The sequence below is a fragment of the Ananas comosus genome, linkage group 23 (genome assembly GCF_001540865.1).
Source record: "Ananas comosus cultivar F153 linkage group 23, ASM154086v1, whole genome shotgun sequence".
Taxonomy (NCBI): domain Eukaryota; kingdom Viridiplantae; phylum Streptophyta; class Magnoliopsida; order Poales; family Bromeliaceae; genus Ananas; species Ananas comosus.
In genome coordinates this window covers 4,171,025-4,193,287 of record NC_033643.1, presented here as the reverse complement: position 1 = coordinate 4,193,287, position 22,263 = coordinate 4,171,025, and the positions used below count along the sequence as shown (strand labels likewise).

Below are 22,263 nucleotides of genomic sequence, written 5' to 3'. Positions count from 1 at the left end.
ATAACAATAAAATAGTAATAACAAAAAGAAAATGATAGCAAGCCCAGTTAGCCCATAGCAAATCATAGAACTGTAGAAGGATTGGGAACGCATTAAGATTGACTCACTTAGTTGATGGGGATCAAAATGTGGCGAAATAGATTATATCCAATTCTCCAATCAAAAGTCAGAGCAGAAACATTCTAAAGATTTAAACCTGATTAACTAATTTGGATCCACTGCTACTCTGAAACCCCTGATTCTCTATTCTCTCTAGATTGGCACCACATGGCTAACAGCCGACAATAGTCGAGTCGCAGCGAGGCATTGTATATTTGCTAAAAGCCCTAAGATAAGACTGATTACAGCGCGAACACTATGAGCAGTTATCACTTAAGGCTATACCATAAGATTTTTCTTCGGAAACCTTTCGACACGAACGAACTTTGAGCATGTGCTAAAGAGTGGTCTAAACACAGGAAGGAACAACTCCAATCAGAGAGCTACACTAGATTAAGCCTTTTCAACTCCTCATGGATTGGAAAGGAGAGACGCAACCCGAAAGAACATCAGCAGCAATATTCAAATATAGCCGAAGCGTGAAAAAAATGTTCCTTGCAATGCAAACAACTAACAAGCTTTAACCCTACTTCTATAATACTTGATTAAAGGTAGCGAAAAGAAAAAAAGAAAAATGATTTTAGCAACAAGAAAGGTCACACATGCATGTTACTCCAGACTCCAACCAGATTATAACACTGCAAACCCCACGTTGCGCTCCCCACCATTTAAATACATGAACAAGAGTAAAGAGAGAAATATATATATAGACAGAGATAGAGAGAGGAATTAAGTTTTCCATAACGCACCAGCTAAGGAGTACTATTTGATGTATTGGGAGAGCCACTTGAAGCCATCGCCGTATCCCATCTTGCGGACGATGCTGCACATGAAGACTTCGAGGGGGCGGACATTGGAGTCGGCAAGGTTGACTTTGCCCTTGCCGGTGGTGAAGTTGCTGAGGCCAAGGTGGTAACGTAACTCCTCTTCAGAGGCTGCGTACGGCATGTCAATCTTGTTTCCTAGGATAAGGAAGGGCACGTTTGCTAGGGAGTCGTCTGATAGAAGAGCATCAAGTTCCCTCTTTGACTCTGCGAACCTTTCCTTGTCGAATGCGTCCACCAGGTACACCACTGCATCCACCTGAATACATTGATACATAGGATTAGTCAAGAAGAGACATACTAATAATAATAATAATCTAATTATCTAATCCACGGGTAACAGGTACTAAGTTGCATGTATGAAATCACTTACTCAAAAATTCCTAGAACGATTCTATTACTTATCTCAATGAGATACCGCGACATAAAGCACTCCCAGCCCAAGAAAAAATAGCGGAGCTAGTGCTGGGATGATGACAAAAGGTGGCGATGGTGGTGGTAGCGTTGTAGTGAAAAGGCGGCGGCAGTTATCTTACAAAAGTTGGAGGTGAGATGAGAAAGATATTTTATGTTTGTGATAGAAAGCACAAAGTGCGTATATAGCATTCACTATGGAGATGATATGACATGCTTTCCATTTGTCACCTTCAAAGTATAACTAGACAATCCAAATCCGAAGTAAATCACTTTCCACCAGATATAGGTAAACTAGAATGCGTTCGAAATGCGGGAATCGAAAACTACCCAATTCTCAAGAATTTAGACGGGATATGCCGCTAAATGCAGAAGTACTGTGGCATGAAACTGTAAGGTGGATGAAATAAAGCAAGGGACTCTATAAAATAAGTGAATTCATGCGAAAATCCCCTTTTAAGTACCAATGGATACAAAAATCAAGAAATTATGTTACTCCTAGGCCCCGATTAATGCATTCAACCCAAATTCTATCTTATGAATTGACCGAGATATTCTAATTAAATATTTAACTAGTTGATTTGATGATCACATGATCACATGACTAGTAATAATCAGACGATCACATGACTTATTACATGCAAGAATTCATAGCTATATCAACTAGTCACTGCAAAAACTGCATTCAACAAATTGATGAACATAAATGACATTAAATAAGAATCCAGAAAACAGCATACGAAGCTACTACCACGCATACAAGTTCCAAAAATGTTACAATGGTCGAAGTGAAAAAATAAGACAACTGAGCAAGCATCTAAAGTGCTGCATAAAAGGCAGCAAATGTTAAGTGAACTTAATAACTTCCAGACAAAAGAATCGTTCTCATATTACTTTTTTCAAACTTTAGAAGGTCTTGGATGGAGGAAATGAAATGTCATGGCACGAATAGATCAATTGGTTGTATAATTTGAAAGAGGAATAATTATAATGAAGAGACTTATGAGGAACGGGTCTAACTAGACCGGATATTACAGGCTAACATGAAATGACTGCATGCACACAAATCCAAATTTAAACAAAATATTGGAATATAAAAGCATATCTGAAAATGCTAGAAAAGCATTAAGTGTATCCATGGTTCAGCAGGAGAAGAAGCCACTCTCACAAAATTAGTTAAATAATCAAGTGGAATCACTAAAAGTCAAGGAAATACATTCAACTTAAACCATAGAGAGAAATAAATGGTGCAATGGTGCAGACATGCCATTCGATAGCAGAACTATCTCATTTATAGCGAAACCACTAACTCAACCTTCAGAAAAAAAACATAGAGACAGCAAGGTCAAAGAACAGCACAGACAAAAAAGATTTCTATAAATAATTTTCTTGAATTGGAACTAGACGGTGTGGAAAGAATCATATCAATCAAATAAATGAAAAGGCAGAACTGACTTATATGAAACGAAAATAATACATATCTTCTTGTAAACATACAAAGTCCAACCAGGAATATGACAAACCAATACTACAGGTGCAGTAGAACTCTCCCAACAAAAGAAACAACAGATAATGCTAAAGAACAAAGAAGGTAAAAGCACACAGGCCTTACCAAGTGTTGATTCTACTTCTTAACAAGTTTTTTGAAATCAAAAGAACAAAAGGTTGGGTAATATAATCATAAGTTCTAAATCTCAGGTACTCGTTTCAAACTCTGCCATAGTTCAGGTAAGATCTGTATGTTTCAACCGAAAAACAAAAGCCTTAATTACACTATACAATAATAAGCCTTAGGGGTGTTTCAATTGACTAACATTGCAATAAACAGGCGATAGAATTTTAAACAGAATTAAGCAATCTCCTTGCTTACACTTTCCCTGATCATTGTAAACTCACAAAAACCTAGTTTTGACAGGTAGCCGCCTGTCTAAGGTGCCTTTAATTGAGGAAAATTCAAGACAAGCATGTTGGCTTAAATGGGCTAGCATCCTGCTCTGTGGCGGGAGGCCATGTGGGCCGAGTCATGTTCGAAATGGCGTGAGGCCGGGTTGGGCCAAGTCATGTTCGAAGTGGCGTAAGGCTGGGTGGGCCGAGTCACAATTGAGACCCGTGGGCGCTGTATTTGTACACTTTAAGTGAATTGATTGTGTATTTCTAACAGCTCGAGCTTTTGGGATTAATGGTTAGCGCCAACGATCCGACAAGGCAGTGGAACCAAGCATGCATAAAGTGGCTGAAACTCATAAATTTCCCTGTTAGCAGCTCTCTCTATTGAGGTTTCCCACCAAAACTGATCATAGAGAGCTCTAAAACTCAAAGTTTCGTTAATCAAGTCAAGGAACTTATGAACTTCTCCACTGAGTGGCAAACGAAAAATGCACGACTGCTGTTGTGCAAGATAAAGATTAATAAATCAAGTAGAGCCTGGGGCATTACATTTGGTGTCAAAGAGCCAAATTGCCAGTCCGAAGTGCGGGTTAGGTCTCTCATCACCCAGTAACCATGGATTGCGTATGTGATTCGGCTTGACAAGGACATACAGATCTAAATGAGAGGAGTCTGCAACGCCCCAAAAATCCCATATTGGACAAGTAAAAGATCGCGTATTGGTATATAAGGGCTAACCAATCTAGTGCTAATATTTTTGGCTTAAGAATTGTTGGGTCCGACAAGTTGCTAGTTGTAGCGAGCGGGCTCATTACAAAAATATAGAGTAGAAAATTAAAAACACACACACACACACATAAAATTCAAAAGGTAAAATTATATGGAGAACCTCTCAACTATAGGCCATTCTGAAATAGCCCCCTCAACTTTTTTATTTTCTTTTTTTTTTTTTTGGATTGACACCACTCAACTTCTAAATTCTTTTTTATTTGAGATTTTATACTTACTTAAGTTATCAAATCAAAATTAATGACTCTATGAGTTATTAACTGATAATTGACCTAACTTTATTTGCTAAAAACTAATTAAAGTCATTAAATTCGGTGGAAGCATTAAAAATTCGATAAAATCCCCAAAGTTCTTGCCTAAAATTACTTAATTCCAAAGAATTGGAAGTTAAGGGGTTCTCTACAATACAATTTTACCAATCAAAACTATATGGTGGGGAAAGAGAGAGAATGGTAGGAAATGAGACCTTGGCGTAGTAATCCTTCCAGACGCGGCGTGCGATCTGATGCCCTCCCAAATCGAAAGCCTTGAACTTGATCTTCCCGATGCTCAGCTCCTCCGACGTCGGGTACTGCGTCGGCTGGTGCTGAACCAATCTCTGCTCCAAAAAAATTTAACTCTTTTTTTCAAAAAATCACAACAATGATACCCTAACTATGCACACACACAAAAAAAAAAAAAAGAACCAACAAAATCCTACCAAAACTAATCAAAATAGTAACTAAATTACACTTTTTTATATCGATGAGCAAAACAAATGAGGAACCCTAGCTCTCAAGCTAAGTAAATAAGTAAAAATCGACCAAAAAAAAAAAGAAAAAAAAGGGACCTCATCCTTGAGCATATGAAGAAGCGTGGTTTTCCCAGCATTATCGAGCCCTAAGAACAGGATCTTCGCTTCCTTTTGCCACAGCCCCAGCGACGCGAGGACGCCGTAGAACCAATCGACTAGGAACATCTCTACTACGAAGAATTTAAACGAAAAGACAAAAGGGGGGGAAAAAGTTCTCGAGATCTCGATCGGAAATGATCGGAGAGATGCAAAATTCCGACCCGATCGCGGGGGATAGGATCGATTCCAACGAAAATGCGGGGCGAGAGGGGAAAACCCTAGGCCCTAAGCCGTGTGGATGGAGAGGAGAATGAGAATCGTCGTGTTCGAAACGGAAACGAAGAGCGAGAGAGAGAGAGAGAGAGAGAGAGAGAGTGGAGCGGATAATTTGGGAGAAACGGGCCCGATCCGGCCCGTTTTAAAGATTCGGTCCAATGGACTGGGGAAGGAGTAGACCCGACCCATTTGATTTTTTTTTTACTTTGGCTAATAAAATCTAAAAAATCTTTATGTGAATATTCGTTTTTCACTTTTCCACCCCAATTTTTAAAAATCTATTTTTACTCCCTCTCAAAGTTTTAAGTTGATACGTGTAATACCCCTTTGTCAAGATTTCGTTTTTATTCCCTCATTTTAAAGAGTAGGTCCAGCCCTTTTTTAAGAAATAAAATACAGAAAATCTCCTTATAAATATTTATTTTGTGTTTTCATTTTCCATCCTAACTTTTAAAAATTTATATTTTACCCCCCACAAAATTTTATATTGATACGCGGAGTACCCCTCTATCAGGATTTCGTTTTTACTCCGTCATTTTAAAGAGTAGACCCGGCCCTTTTTAAAAAAAATAAAAAACAGAAAATCTCCTTATAAATATTCATTTTGTTCCCCTCAAAATTTTAAGTTGATACGCTTAGTACCCCTCCGGCAGGATTTTGTTTTTATTCCGTCATTTTAAAGAGTAGCCCCGGCCCTTTTTAAAAAAATAAAATACAGGAAAATCTCCTTATAAATATCTTCTTTTTTTTTTTACTTTTCCACTTTGATTTTTAAAAATCTATATTCTACTCTCTCAAAATTTTAAATTGATACATTTAGTCCCCCCTCTATCAGGATACCATTATTATTCCGTCCATTTTAAAGATTTGATCCATTTGATTTTTTTTGTGTGTTAAAATACTAAAAAAACTACTGTAATTATTCACTCTTTACTTTTACTCCCTGACTACCTATATTTTATTCCCTTAAAATTTTAAGCTGATGCATTTAATCCCCCTCAGTCAAGGTACCGTCACTATTCCGTCTATTTCAAAGGGCTGGAAAAAGAGTAGAGCCGACCCATTTAATTTTTTCTTGGCTAAAATATAGATAATCTTTTGTAAATATCTTTTTTTTTTCTTCTCTTTCCTGATTTTCAAAAACTTATGTTTTATCCCTTCAAAATTTCAAATTGATACATTTAAACCCCCTCAATCAGGATTCTATCACAATTCTGTCAATTTCTTATAGTTTGTATTGAAAATATCTTTGAAAATGACAGAAATATATTTAAAAAAAATTTTAATATTTTTTTTTGAAAAAGTAAAAGAAATTTAGTCATTTCAACCTCTCCATTAACACCATAAACTTCTAATAATATTTGTACATTTTAAGTGAGCGAAATTCCTCTACACTCTATAAATATACTGTGATTTTGGTAGTTCTTGAGGATTTTAGGTAGAATGTGGTTTTAGATTTGGGGGTTTTCTATTTGAAGACTTTTAGATGGTTTTGATCGGTTAGAAACCCTCTTGTAGATTGTTTGGTGGAATCCACACCTTCGTTCAAGTTTTGGCGAATTTTCTCGAAGAATCGTTGGGTTTAATCTCCGAAATTGATGATCTCCTCCTATGTCTTCTTTAGTTTATTTCTTGTTGTTTTTCTATTCTATGTTGCATTGGATGAATCGAGTCAAAGTAAAGAAATATTATTAAATGATGAATCTTGAACATAGGTAGAAAATCTAGCTATTGGAGTTAAACCTTTATATATGTATACTTTGGAGATGTTGTTATTTATGTTCTTGAGTAAAACATATTAGTTAGCATAGTATTGTAGTGGGATATCAATTGTACAAGACAAAATGGCATGTAGGATTTGATTGGGGCACACAAGTTGTTCGATAAAATACCAATGTAGCTTGTAAGCTTTCAATTGTGTTCATATTATAATTTTAGATTTATAAATTATAGCTTATAAGAGCCAAAATAAACTTAATGAGTACTTTAGCTTGTGAGTGTCGCTTTCTGCAGGACATGGCCCTCCGGAGGTATAACCAAGCAATGATGCGATTGTTCGCTTCGCCCTAATTATTGAGTGCTGAAGTGGATTCATGTGCGATTGTTCGACGTCTCACTAGACAAGCCGTTGAAAGCACCTTGTTGGTCGGGTTATGTGGAAATCCTATAGTCAACCTATATTCACGTACATTGATGCATGTAGAGGTGATAGTTGACACAATTGATACAATAAAAGTATGATGGTAAATTTTACTTGTTGTTAGTATTTACTTTCCTTTCTGCATCTACTATCTATTGTTAGTAGACTTAGTGGGTAGAACGCTCTTTACGACGATTATATCTACTGAGAACTATTTTATATAGTTCTCACAGCATTTTATTGGCTTCTTTTTTTAGAGTACCCTTCGTCCTTCGCAAGTGATCGAGACAAAGGGGTTACGCAGTAGTAAGCTCTCCACCGCTTCTTTTTGGTATGTCCAGAGGCAGAAACCTTCTTTTTGGTATATCTAGAGGAAAAACCCTTGTAAAACAATGACAGCTTGGAGGGTTAGGATATATGCCATATCAATTTTGCTTCTTGATGCCTAACCCAGCTCAAGAAATGTTCTAGTAGTTGTAACAAAATAGTATTTCTATACTTTGATACTCCAATTCATATAAATCTTTATCTATTTATATGAGTTGATTATTATTGGCTATCGCTTCGTGTGCGTGAGGAAGACTTGTGCACACGGCAGTTCTGGACACGCTATCTAGAGTGTTTCCATTTGGGCCGGATCATAACAAATATATATATATATATATATATATATATATATATATATATCAAAAATAAATAAAAAAAGTTTTGTAAAATAATATTGATATGAATAAAAAACAAAAAACAATGGAAAAAAGAGAAAAGTGCCAAAAAAAAAAAAAAAAAGGGCCCCTTTTGGTTAGCATTTTTTTAAAAGAAAAACCAAGTAAATTAATCGACGAAGCCTGAATCGAAATCAACGATAATGAATTCGTAGACAACGATTATTGACAACTATGCATGGAACACATTATCCGACGAGTATGCGAGGAACCGATCACAACACATAGATGATGTCCATGCGCACAATTAGTAACGACGGATAGAAAAGGAGATAAAGAAGTTTGATAAAAAAATGTTATGAGAAGAGAGGGAAAGGAGAAGCGAAAAAATGGTAAATGGTAAATAGAGAGGAAAGAGATTTGCATAATCTTTGTGGGGAAGAGAGTGGGCTTTGACATAGGCAAATAGGGTTTAATGTGCAACTTATTGAAATATTGTACAAGGAGCGATTTTGTTATAGAAAGTGACAGATACCTCATTTGTCATCCATTAGATGAGATCCAACAGTTCAAAATATGCCTACAATAATATTATTATAGAAAATCTCAAAAGATCGAATTGTTGCCACATGTATAACTAAGATGATCGGTGGATGGTATCGTAGGGCTAGGGCTACTATCCTATTAATAGGATAGTAGCACTTGTCCTATCAAATGGTTCTTGATGATAGAGATTCCGAATTGATGATCGGAGCCGTTGAAGTTGATCTAGAGTATTTGAAATATCTAGAAATTAAATTTTTGATAGAAAATTATTTATACTATTTAGATAATGTTTGATAACTCTGATTATGAATTGAGAAAGTCTAACCTCTATTTTAAGAAGATTATTCATTTATGACTGTTCATTTTTTAACTCTAAAGATGAACTTGATAATGATTTTTAAATATTACAAAATTTGGTTTCTAAATATTTCTAATTGTATAGATCAATTTCAACGGTGCCGATTATCAATTTAAAGTTCTGATCATTCAAAACGACTTGATAGGACAAGTGTTCCTATCCTATTAATAGGATAGTAGCTGGACTCGGTATCATAGTATCACTTTTAACGGTATATTTTTTACAGTATATTTTAATTGAGTGATATTAAAAAAAAAAAAAAAAAAAAAAAAAAAAAAAAAAAAAACTCCCTCTCTTTAAAAGAGTATGGATATGGATATGGATAAGGAAACAACTTATCTGGGATTNAAAAAAAAAACAATACCCTCAGGGATTTTTTTTCCCTGTCTTTTTGCTTTTTTTAATTATCAAGAAAAAAAAAAAAGAATAACTAGGAAGCAAACCTGTGGGCTCTCTTTCCAGCTTAATCTTTTTTTTTTAATTACATTTTATTTATTTTTGCCTTTTTCTGTTATTTTTTAAAACTTTTATTCTTTTCTTAATATATATTTTTATCAAAAATATTAAAAAAAACACAGAGAGTAATTTTCATAGTTTATTTTTTTATTAAATTTCTGAAACCAAAAGGGCAACCATTGAATCTCAAACCACAAAACCCCGAATCCTTTGTTTTTTTTTCTCTAAAAATTTAAAGTAGAAATTTTATAACCCAACCATGATGATTGAAAAAAAAAATCCTAATAAAATGAGATTGAACAAATTACCTTTTTCAAAATATTAAGAAATTAAACAAAGTTTTTTAAAATCCAAAGATTGAACAGATTACTTTTTTTTTAACATTTTTATTTTCTGCTTTCTTTTGTGGACCGTGTATTGCACCACGTACACTAAAGTACTAAACTAGAAATGCATAGAAACTTAGACGATTAATCATTTTAGCGCAATTTAAAAACAATAAACGGTTCACAATTTTAACCCCTCAAATCTACTTTTACAAATAAAATTTTTATAAGCATGTAACTGCAAATACAAATTAAAATCAACCTAATTTTTTTTCCAGAACAACTTAGGAAAGCTTTTATCTCATTATATTTATTCCCCCATAATAAATGTAGCCCCCATGTCAGATAACTTAATCACACTGTTCACAAGAATTAAAACACACTACTGAGATTCACAAAAATAGGAGAGCAACCAAATTGAAGAGAATAATTACCTGCCAAAATTCCAATCTCTATCCAAAGTTTCAAGCAGCATCAGATGAACATGGCAAAAAGGAATAAAGCTTTTTTTTTTTTATCCTCTCACAAATAGAGTGGTCCGAGAGCGGCAGCTCCGTAAAAAGATCACCGACGATTGATCTCGACGAGGGAAAACAAAAGGCTTCTGATGCAGGTAATGATTTTTGAGACGGCTCCAAACAGATAGATAAGCCGCTGGTCGCGCTCTTTAAGCTGCAACGGGTTCATTTATAGAACGAGATACAGCAGCATTAACCTGCCGAAAAGAAGGAGAAAACAAGAGAGAAGACTTGCTTATCGTAAGCAGCATATTGCATTCCGGATTCATGCATCTAAGTTATATATCATAGAAATACAGTTGATTTTTAATACCATTATTGGGAAAATTCCAAGTACTTTCATACTACTCAGAGAGGTACCGTGGCGCCGCATGTTATATGGTAATGTTCAAGTGTCCAACTGAAGAAAAGAAAAGGGTAAACCAAAAAAAAAAAAAAGAAAAAAAGAAAAAAGGGTGATGATGAGAAGACTCGCTATGGGCATGTTTGTTTCACCAAATGTAGAGAGGTTGAAGTGATTTTCGGCCGTAAATGCCCCTTCCGTTGTTTGGTTTATTGTAACTTCACGTTCGGTTGAAACTCAAACTCTTTCAAAATACTATAACTAACTTCAGCCCATTCTGAACCAAAGTCGTTTAAAGGATAAGAAAACTATAACAAACAGCGGAACTAGCAGACAGCGGAACTTGAGAAACTCAAGTTCTACAGTTGATTTTCACCTGAACTCTTAGTTCACCTGAAAAATCTAATTCAACCCGAACTTCACGTTCGGTGAAACAAACATGACGTAAGGGAGTGTGCGGCATTATTTAAGTTTTCATGTGATTGAAAGCATTTGAAATGAATTTGTCTATTATTGTTACCGTTGGTTCATTAGCAAACTCATCTATAAAACTCAAGGAAAATAAAAAAGAGATAATACAAAATTTGTGTTCTTTATAAATGCAGAAACTGAAAATAAATAAATAAATAATCCACAATAGCAATTTTAGTTTAGGTCATCTCTCAGCGCATCCAATCACATACAATTTGAGCAAAAACATAGCACCAAACATGCAGGTAATCCGGCTATTTCGTGAATATTAAATTCTACGAATTTCTAAATATGTTAACTGATTAAAATAAAATAATCTGAAAGTAAAGACTTTTAACTTTGGAAAGGCATACTAAAATTTGCAATTACTAAGTCTTAAACAATGAATTGAGTTTATTCCTAGTTGAGCCCCAATAGAATTACAAATTGTTGTACTGATGTTGTATTATTTCACAAAACAAAGTAGAGGGTAGACATCATTATCTGCAGAATTATGTTGGTGAAAATGAAGGCATACCTTGGTAGATTTGAAGAGTTCATCGAGAACTTCAGATAAGGTTGGATGCGCATGAACGGCGACTTTTAATTCCTGGATGCAACAATATTGGAATAATAAAATCAAGGGCAACATGTATTAATTCTCCCATAGACTACCTTTAAAATCTAAACTACAGAGGCATACAATCCTTGGAAAAGATAAAGGGACTTCATGAGAGAGAGAGAGAGAGAGAGAGAGAGAGAGAGAGAGAGTAGATAACAATTATTTCCTACAGGAAATTTGTCTGTTGGAATAGTGCAATTTGAATCAGAGAAATTGCTCTTCATTAAAAACAAAAAAAGAAAAGAAAGTCATTAGATTGGAGAAGGCATGAACAGAAGCTTCAAAGGTTTCAGTAGCAACCAAAGCTCCACAGTAAGTGTTAAATATCATGACCTAGCTCACTAGCATTCACAACCTTTACTACGTAGTATCAACATTATAGGGACTATGAATCGACATGTCTGAATTCCAAATTTAATTGTTTTTACGAGGTTACACGACTGTCATACCTGTAGACGTGTTCCCAAGGCTATTGCATTGGAAGCCTCATGGATGAGGTCAGCAGCATGCAAACCCAAAATGTGAACTCCAAGAATCTCCCCTGTATCAGGCCTGTATATGAGCTGCATCAAAACATGCAAAGACATAGTCTAAGTTGTTGCCCAATTTTTCTGACGAAAAAGAAGAACACTTACACAGCGGCTAGGCATTTAGTGCAAAACTATTAGACCATATATAGCTATGATTAAGGATATGTCAAATAAAGGAGCAAAAATAAATAACAATGTTTAATAAATTAAATTTAGTATACATTTAATAACAAAACTTGTTGCGGAAACAACTAAATTAATGTTTGAATATGTTTCAGAGACGCAATCACATACCTTTGCAAGGGTCAAGTAGCAGAAACATGGATTCAAGTTTTCAGAGAAAGAAAGGAGAATTACTATACAAATCCATAAAAAAAAAAAAGGTATGGAAAATTAACCTTGGCAAATCCCTCTCCTTCATTTTCTGCTAGAGCTTTTGTGTTAGCCTTGAAGCTTGTCTTAGCAACACTTATCTCAAATCCTTCCTTCTCAGCCTTCTCCCTTGCTTGGGGCTGCAAAAAGCTCAGTTGTCATACCACAGATGATCATCTAGCTTTTAAGATCCAACAAAATTAACAAGGTTACGGGTCTCTAAAATAAAGAGAGATGAATAATATATCATCAATTTTTCAAAGTTTAGAAGTTATGCTGATAGTGTTCTGTGCCAATACATACCAACAATTAAATGAATGGTCTAGTTGAATTTGCACCTCCCATTTTGTACCAACTCACAGCACATGCAAACGACATTTGACAACAAGATTTCTAGTCTCTGAAATGTTTTTAGGAATTGAACTAATTAATGTTATGGATCTTCCATGTACAGTATACTTTGCATATGTTTATCCCTATTACAAATGAAAGAAGGCTGCCAAATGAAAGAAGGCTTAGCATCCGATTCCATAAACCATGTAGTTGATAGGACCAAATTACTTGTCCTAAAAAGGTGGTTAGCCTCATGTTGTTTCCAGTAATAAATAATAAATGATATACCAAGAGTTAACAAGCACTTGCATTTTCATTGTTTCCACTACTTAAATTCAACAAATCTCAACAGAGAAATACTAGTATATAAATATAATTTCTTATCCAAGATAATCTTGCCCTTTTTCGCAGCATTACAGAAAAAACGAGACAATAAACATGTTTGCCCTATCAACAAATTTATAATTTGTTCTAGAGTCTAGACTATGTTTGATATTAGAACCTCAACAGATTCAATACAGCCAGGAGCGAAATGCAGCATCACAACAAGCCCACATATGAGAATGTAATGAGAGACACCAAAATTACCTCAGTGAGGCCAACCATACTGATTTCAGGATGGGTGAAACAAGCAGCTGGAACGCTCAGATGGTTTAGAACATTATCCCTCCCGCAAAGTTGCTCAACGACTATGTCCACAACATCATGACATATTAAATGACACAATCACTAACTATAGTTGCTAGAAACATGTCTTGACAACTTCTTTTTGCGGGGAAAAGGTACCTGAGATCCCTTGTGCACTCGCAGCGTGCGCAAGCATAAGTTTACCATTGGCATCTCCTATGCAATATAGATGTGGAACCTATATATAATTACACAGAAAATTTGTATTAGACATGCCATGTGGGAATTACTGATTTTGGAGAAGGGACGAAAAAAAGGATTTGTATGGATAAGACATCAATGGCTATAGTTTAAGTTGACAGTAAAGGACGAACCAGATTGCCGTTCGCATCCATAACTCGCATCCGTTCATCAACTGGAACAAAGCCACGCTGTGTGACTACATTTATCTGGAGATAATAAAAAAGTTAATTGTCAACCCTTTTGAGTTTTTCCTCTAGATAATTAACAGTTTCAAGCACTTACATTTTCTAAGCCAAGTCCTTTTGTAAATGGTGCCCTTCCAGTTGCTATAAGGGCTGCATCTACCTGTAAAAATCAATTCTACAAATTATTCTTGTAATCAGCAAGTAATTATCTCAATAAAGTACTTAGCAAGTAATTATCTCAATAAAGTGCAAAAGATTTGATAAAAAATATAATAAGCGATTAGAATATAGCGGTACTAAAGAAAATAAATATTTGATATCATGGTGTGTCAGCACACGTCCTTTTGTAATGCAAAATGCCATATATCCTTCCATAAGTAGATATGCTTTGTCAATAATTGGCTTATATAATGAAATGAGAATATCTCATGGCATATATCCTTCCATTTACTGGCAAAAGAGTTTGTGGTCAAGCATAAGCGCATCAGGCATAGAGACTGTCAAGTAAGTTTCCTCCACTTTCACTAAAACAAAGTAATAAATTCATAAAATGCATTATAATTCAATTAAATCCCACTGGCTTTTAAGATAATTGATCATGGTCATAAAGTTGAAAATAACATTACTAAGTGTAAACTTCTCCAAGCATCTACAGAAATTGCAAAAGGAGAAAATCCATAAAATCAATATACCTCTAGAGTGTCTTTAGGTTCTTTTGTCTTTGCATCAATAAGTTCAATAAGGACTGGTTTTCCATCCTTTGCCGGAGTAATCTACAACCACAAGCATATATAGAAATTAAAAAATCATCAATATTGCCGCAATCAACTTAGTAGCACAGGAAAGATGAGTTTGGCAGTTAAAGCAAACCTTCTTAGCAAAGACACCAGTATGATAATCAATTTTCCGAGGATTAATAAGAATCCTCTGGGCCAACTTTCCAATCTCAGGATCAAAGCCAGGCATGAGCTGATCAAGAGCTTCAACAAAAGTAACCTGTCCAATCAAGTTTGCCAAACTGAGGGAAAAATTCAACTTAAGGATAAACGGAAATAATTAAAATTACCAGTTAGTCCACTAACTATTAAAGATTCTTCACTAGCACATTTGATCCTGAAGTTCCAAGTCAAAGAGTGGAGTTAATGCCATGGATTTAAAAAAGTTAAGTTCATTTACAACAACATCACTAATCCAATTTGTCTGCATTGATCTACACTAGGTTTAGACTATAGATACTAAGTCAAAGGGCGGACTTAATCCTGTGAAATAAGGATTACATATTTAAATCATGGATAAAATAATTAAGTATACCTCACTTCCAAGGGCTGTGTAGACATCACTAAATTCAAGTCCAATATAACCACTTCCTACAATAGCTATCCAATCTGGAACCCATTCCAGCTTGAGGGCATGATCACTAGTAAATACAGTTTTCCCTGCAAATCACCATCCACTTAAGATTTAACAGTCATGAAGATCAAGCAGGAGTGAAAATCATATCAGAAGCAGACTTACTACTAATATGCTATACTTTTTAAGCAGCACTGTAATTAGAGGCTTTATTTTGCACAATGGAATCAAATTGTAACTATACAATGGAATATTCAAACATAAACATATCAAATGCGTTCATTATTGCTAGCAAACTTCAGAGCATTTAAACTCAAGCTTCATGAATAACGAGTTATGTCACAATATAATGGCAGTATGAGAAAGTTGCAACATAGAGTCTGCAAATCATGGTTCTTCACCAGTGACCTTTTTATGTGCCAAAGCACGAAGATGTGTCAGGAGGGAAATTTCAAGCAGCTCATATGGCCTGAATCACTGGCATTCAACAGTTAGAAGGATTGATCATAAAACATATTGTTTGTTATCAAGGTCTCCTACTTAGAACTGCTTCATGCTTGTCCATATGCCATCATATGTCATAAAAATTATGAGGACAAAACAGGTGCAAAGTAAATCATTTCAGCGGACAGCACCTAATACATCCTGACCCTAAATCCACATCACATTGACTGCTTATGAACAAGATGCCGAGGTAACGGGAATTACCATCAATTTCAATGCCATTAGGTACAAAAGGAACAGATCCGGTTGCAATTATGATGTCTCTAGCGGTGATTTCCTTGTCAGGAAGCCCAACTTTCCCATATCTCACTTTTTGTGTGCCCTGTATTAGTTACCAAGTGATCCAGGTTTAATTAACGTTACGCGTGAGCTTAATTTAGTATAATCAGCATGGAAGCTGTATTAAATTATCAAGAGGCAGGGCCATCTGCTTCATCAGCACAAAAGAAGAATAATTAAAACTATATTGCTTATCCAATAATTCTTCAGAAAATTTAATGCGTTCAGAAAGGGGGAAAAAGAACAGTATGTGCTGAAGCCTGTGAAGCACATATACTTCATTTTTGGAGCCGTTCGCATATTGAATATGTATTGGATCTGAATACATGACCGATACTCCACTGATATGTGTCTGATACAGCATTTAAATATCCCATTTTTCCAAAAATATAAAAAAAAAATAGCGGATACGACTTCAATACGGCATGATACGAAAGATATTGTGGGATACAGGACAGGATATAGTGGGCCACTTGTTGGGGGTCAAAAACGGGTTGGAGAAATTGAATTTTCCAACAAACCAGCATTCAAACCAACTTATAAGGGAGGGATACATATTGCGCCCTAATTCCCAGTTTTGAACTTCACCCCCTTTCTCTAGTTAGTCATGAACGCATGGGATTGATATGCCCTAATTTTGGACAGCAAATGATGGTGGCTCACTGGGAGTGCGGATGGCGGCCATGGCTCTATCAGGGTGATGATGACTCTCTCCCTTGTCTCCTTCTAGTACGTACTTCACTCTAACCTATTCTCATTCTCTCTTTTCTTTTCTTTTTTTCCTATAGATGTTATTGAAAGGAAGGAGATAGGATGGAAAAAGCAAATAGAAAAAGAAAAACGGGAGGAAAAAGAAAAGGAAGAAATAAAAGAAAGGAAAAAGAAAAGAGATGAATGAGAAAGAAGAAAATAAGGAAAAAGAGAAAGAATAAAACCAAAAAACAAAAATAAAACAAACAAAATTAGGGGCACGGTACAGCATAGGGCAAGACGACAATCATTGATGCGTATACATGATAATCCTCATTGCTAGAGTAAGCTATATTGTGACATACAATAAACACAGAAGAATGTTTGACGTACCACGACAGTGCCAACACCAGTTAGAATGTCTACGCCTAAAGCTTTCATTGAATTGGTCAAATTACTTCGAATATTAGAAACAAGATTATTTGCGTGGTCAGCAACTCCTTGCCTATCATATCCTGGAGAAGAAACCTATCACCAAGAGTAGAAAGGTGTTAGAACTTGAAAATTGGACAGAACAGCAATATTATTGCAGTTATCCAAGTCTTCCCAACAGTATATGTATGAGAATAGAAAGGCACATAAGTCTCTGGAACTGTATAATTTTTTTTTTTTTGATGCAGCTGAATATATTTGATTAGCATGTACAATTTTACAATCAGCATGATCAGATCAAACAACTGACAGAAATGAAAAATATGATAAGACTATGATAAGTACAGTCTCGAACCTTTTTATAACTACAAAATCAAAAGGCATTTTTTTAAACATAAACTAACTACGCATATTGTTCATAAAGTGTCCTTGTATGAGAAACATAAACGAGCAAGCATGATGTAGCGACAATACCTTTAAACCCAGTGACTTCAGATGATGTTCGTCATGAAGCTCACGCATCCGACCGCTTACAGCAAGAAGTGCTTTAGATGGCACACAACCTCTATTTACACATGTTCCTCCAACAACATCGCCTTCAATAATGGCAGTTTTCAATCCCTGCGAAACCAATAAAGATAGCATATGTAAATCAGTTTTCATACAGAACAGAGTTTCCAACAAGCAACAATGATCAAAAGAAGCATTAGCAGTCACATCAGCAAAAACTGATGCTTAGGTAACTGATTGCTAAAGATTCATCCTAAACAATAAGAGTAGCCATACAATTGCACATGCGAGTAGTTGATTCTTGACAATTGACACCACAAATTTGAATTCTGAATAGCTTGTCAACAATTCCTTTGGAACAAGAACCAGATCTCGTAACAATCACATACACCTAAAATACCTCTGGTATCAAACTTAATGGCAAAGAAAAAGAGAATCTTGCATTATATGCATTCCCCCATCGAGAATCTTGCTCTCAATAGTAGAAATTTATCTCATTTGACATGTGATTTCCAAAAAAAATAAAGAATAAAAAAAATTATATAAGCTACGCGATGTCGATTATGGTATTAAAACACCATTCACTAGATGCTCAGGCTTTTGGGATTGGGTTCGAGGCCTTTAACACTCGACAAAAGATTAGTGTTCCCAATGTAGAGTTCCAAACGCACCGGATTCATCAACAACTTAATAAAATTAAGCATTAATACTCCAATTCAAGTGGATTTTAAGCATAGTTACACTGAGAGAACACAGATCCAGCTCGGAGAAAACAAATTACATTCTCCACCGCATGGACCGCGGCGCCGTGGCCGCCGACGCCGGCCCCGATGATGACGAGGTCGTAGTCGAACCCCGACGCGGGGCTCCCATTCCCCGCGCCCGCCGCCGCCGCCGCCGCCGCCGCGGCGACCGTCCTCGGGAGCCCCCGCGCGGGCGCCGGCGGGATCCGGCCGGTCGCCGGCGACCGGAGGCGACGCAGCCCGAGCGCCTCGCGGCGGAGGCCGCAGAAGCGGATTCCGGCCGGCCGGAGGCCTCCGGCCAGCGGGAAGGCGTCGGATCTCGCCCCCGCCGCCGGGAAGGGGGCGGCGACGGAGAGAGAGATCGCCGAGTGCATCGCTAGAGAGAGAGAGAAGGGGGAGTTAGGGTTAGGTTGGGGTTTGAGGGGGGTGGAGAGAGAGAGAGAGAGAGAGAGAGAGAGGGGGAGATATAGAGAGAGTGAGGAAGAGCCTCGAAGAGTCCGTTGAGAGGGCGGAGGATTCGAAGAGGGGAGAGGGAGAGGGAGAGGGAGAGGGCGAGGGGACGGTCTACACAGTTGCATAGACCCGGTGTTTGAGGTTTGTGGAAAAGTTTCTGCTTGGGTTCGCTGTACCACGTCATCCGTGGACCTGACAGGTAAAATTGCCCTAAATAGTGTCCATCAAATGTTTATTTTCTTACTTAATTTTGATACTTATCAAATTAGACCATGGGTAATTATTAAGTAGCGAAATCTTCAACATATAAATTAAATTTGAATTTAAAAACTTTAATTTAACATATAAGTTTTTTTTATCACAATAATTTATATTTTATATTCAAGAAAATTTTGAATTTGATTAAAATCTTCAAGCTTCTATGTTGTTTCAGTATTGAATTAACAATCTGAATTCAAATTTTCTTGTCGAATTTAATTTTTACTATTACTTATAAACCCAACTTTTTTTATTTATTTAAATATAAAGTTTCTATTTTTAAAAACTAAATTCAAATTTTAGATTTGAATTTAATTTGCAGTATTACTTGTGAAACCAACTTCTTACTTTAAAGGCAATAATGGATTTAATGACTCACATAAAAGGCAATAATTTTTTTTTTTTCCTTTCTTGATTAATTTATAATGTATATTAAAGTTTGTACATATTATTGAGTTTCATGAAGTTAAACCTATGTCTATCATTCCAATTTGAATTTTTTACTCATTTCCACTTAATCATTTCCTTTAGGGCTTTTTTTGCAAATAGCCCCTTGACAAATTTTTTTAAAAAAATTAGCCATGTCAAAAATTTATTTGCAAAAATGGTCCTGACCCTACCACGCAAGCGCCTCGTCAGCGCCACGCAGGCGGGGCTGGGACCAGGTGTTTAAGTTGAACACGGTGAACCGTTCACCGTGTTCAAATACGGTGAATGGTTCACCGTGTCCAATGTATTATACACACCCAAGTCAGGGTGTGAATAATACATTGAATACGGTGATTGGTTCACCGTGTCTAAACACAGTGAACTATTCACCGTGTATTGGACACGGTGAACGATTCACCGTGTGAAATACAAATACCCAACCCTTAGCCAAAAATGGCTAAGTGTGGCGTATTTGTATTGGATACGGTGAACTGTTCACCGTGTCTAAACACGATTCACCGTGTCCAATACAAATACCCAACCCTTAGCCAAAAATGGCTAAGTATGGCGTATTTGTATTGGACACGGTGAACTGTTCACCGTGTCTAAACACGGTGAATTGTTCACCATGTTTAGACACGGTGAGCCAATTACTATGTCCAATACAAGTACCAAAGACTTAGCAGAAAATGGCTAAGTCCCGGGTATTTGTATTGGACACGGTGAATGGTTCACCGTGTTCAATACAACTAACCTGACAGCTATTTTTTTGGCGCAAAAAACCAAATCAATAGACATCATAACATCACAACACAATAATACAATACAGATACCTAAACGCAACAGTACAATACAACATCACAGCATCACAACACAATAGTACAATATACACATCACTACCAACAGAATCTCAATAAAGTATCAATACTAGATAATCACAACAGAATATCCAAAATTAAAGCAAGTTTTACAATAATATAGAAATATAANATATATATATATATATTCGAGTTTTTCGAGCTTTTCGAGCCTAATTCGAACGAGCCGAGTAATACTCAAGCTCGGCTTGAAATAAATTTCGAGCCTTTTTTTTGGTTCAACCTCGGCTTATTTAATTTCGAGTCGAGTTCGAGCGAGCCAAATATCGAGTCGAACGCGAGCCAGCTCGCTCATTTGCCAGCCCTAGGTAGTTTTACCATCCAAAATATAGTTGATTTACCATTCAATATGTAGAATAGTAAAATTTGTATATAAAGTTATCAAGTGCGGGAGAGCCAAATAAGTTATGCATAGCTGCAATTCTTCGAGTGGTTTTATCTGGTATATTTAAGCAAGCAAAATTCTTATTGTTAAAAATAAAATATATTTTTTAAACTACAAATATTTTTTTATATCCAACCAAACAATACTTCTCAGCGTATTTTTAAGTGGTTTTGATTTGCGCATGGAATTGGTCAACCAAATCAAAAACCGTTAAAAGTGACATGATCGCAACCTAATGATTAGGAGTATGTGGAAGGCTATGTAAAAGTGTTTAAGTACACAATAAGTTAAGAGCTAGGCTGCTGTACTATCCGGAAGTACGAAGGTCTCTATAATACCAAATTATTTTCAATTATACGGCTTCCAAATCTACGATTGGTTTCATTAGGCTTAATCTACACTATTGAAAATATTTGAAAACTAAATTTTATAATTTTTCGATATTATTTGATTAGTGATCAAAGATTTCAAAATTAACAATTTTAATAGTCGATGTAATGCATTTGTAAATTTAACGATGTAAAACAATCCAAATCTGATAAAATTTTTATAGAAATTTTTTTTTTCACTATTTAGAATAAGATCAGTGCGTCTGATCTTACATTCAAATTTTTTATTATCATTTTTTATAAGACTTTTATTTTCAGCCGTTCATATTTAAACTAATCGTTTGATAGATAAATAATGTCGAAAAATTATAAAATTTAGTTTTCAAATACTTTTAATAGTTTAAATCAACTCTAATGAAGCCGATCGTCGATTTAAAAACCGTATCATTGAAAATGACTTGATAGCACAAAGACCTCCGTGCTACCCACCGATAGTACGGCAGCCAGACTCATAAGTTACTATGCAAATCAAAAGTTCCCAAGGAAAGAGGTTTCGAATTCAATTTTAGGGAATATTTTGGGAACACCTAATTACAACTACACTACAGTTATAACTGCATACAAATTTAAATTCGATGTTTGATTTGATTATTTGAATTAATTATTTCAATTGAAACAAAAGAGCTCAATTGCAGCAATCATAACTAAATCTCCCGTGTAACTAAATCTCGTGCAGTTCCAACTACAAGCGCTCCGAACTACATGCATCTCCAACTACACACTATTTACAATTCCAACTACAAGCACTCCGAACTACATACTATTTACAGCTACACCCAACCAAAAAGGTAGGAAATTCAAGAGGATGATCTCCGAGTACGGACCAGAATTTATAGTGAATGAGCTTCCGTAAAGTACAATTGGAATTCAAGTAAATTAGGTTTGTGATTAATTATCACTAAGATGAATTTTAAAAACATATTATCAAACCTTTCTTCTTTTTTTTTGTCCTTTTTTTTCTCCTGCTGGATTTCATGCTGTGCGAATCTTTTGTACACTGCATTCCATCTTTTCACTCTTCCTACTCTTTATGCTTGAGAAATCCAAATCACCACAAATTCTATCCGCAATCATTTACATACAATGTTGTTTATATATATGGATATAAATGCAATATTAGGAGGCGAAAGA

The 22,263-nt window shown here is 35.7% G+C and overlaps 2 protein-coding genes across 3 annotated transcripts; both read right to left on the bottom strand.

Moving 5' to 3' along the window:
- On the bottom strand, positions 611-5,208 carry LOC109727966 (GTP-binding protein SAR1A-like). The gene is made up of 3 exons (XM_020258211.1): positions 4,843-5,208; positions 4,480-4,611; positions 611-1,182 (listed from the first exon to the last, which is right to left on the bottom strand). Exons 1-3 carry the CDS (start codon positions 4,969-4,971, stop codon positions 862-864), a joined length of 582 nt encoding a protein of 193 aa, XP_020113800.1. The 5' UTR covers positions 4,972-5,208; the 3' UTR covers positions 611-861.
- LOC109727965 (dihydrolipoyl dehydrogenase 2, chloroplastic-like) lies at positions 9,867-18,843 on the bottom strand. Of its 2 annotated transcripts, none has more exons than XM_020258209.1 (15): positions 18,379-18,842; positions 17,562-17,708; positions 17,049-17,183; positions 15,891-16,008; positions 15,144-15,268; positions 14,703-14,828; positions 14,525-14,605; positions 13,930-13,992; positions 13,779-13,853; positions 13,564-13,642; positions 13,366-13,466; positions 12,471-12,584; positions 11,992-12,105; positions 11,459-11,530; positions 9,867-10,324 (listed from the first exon to the last, which is right to left on the bottom strand). In XM_020258209.1, exons 1-15 carry the CDS (start codon positions 18,712-18,714, stop codon positions 10,277-10,279), a joined length of 1,734 nt encoding a protein of 577 aa, XP_020113798.1. In that variant the 5' UTR covers positions 18,715-18,842; the 3' UTR covers positions 9,867-10,276. The 2 variants fall into 2 exon arrangements, with proteins under 2 accessions (XP_020113798.1, XP_020113799.1); XM_020258210.1 differs by lacking the exon at positions 9,867-10,324 and adding an exon at positions 10,376-10,527 and having other exon boundaries at positions 18,379-18,843.

Bases quoted from the DNA above. Each gene is read 5' to 3' on its own strand.
- LOC109727966 (XM_020258211.1), bottom strand. From the start codon at position 4,971: ATGTTCCTAGTCGATTGGTTCTACGGCGTCCTCGCGTCGCTGGGGCTG. The intron at 4,612-4,842 runs GTCCCTTTTTTT...TTTTTGGAGCAG, and splicing joins TTCATATGCTCAAGGATGAG to AGATTGGTTCAGCACCAGCC. The intron at 1,183-4,479 runs GTCTCATTTCCT...CAATGTATTCAG, and splicing joins GGAAGGATTACTACGCCAAG to GTGGATGCAGTGGTGTACCT.
- LOC109727965 (XM_020258209.1), bottom strand. From the start codon at position 18,714: ATGCACTCGGCGATCTCTCTCTCCGTCGCCGCCCCCTTCCCGGCGGCG. The intron at 17,709-18,378 runs GTAATTTGTTTT...TTGGTTTCGCAG, and splicing joins CGGTCCATGCGGTGGAGAAT to GGATTGAAAACTGCCATTAT. The intron at 16,009-17,048 runs GTACGTCAAACA...TAACTAATACAG, and splicing joins CTGGTGTTGGCACTGTCGTG to GGCACACAAAAAGTGAGATA.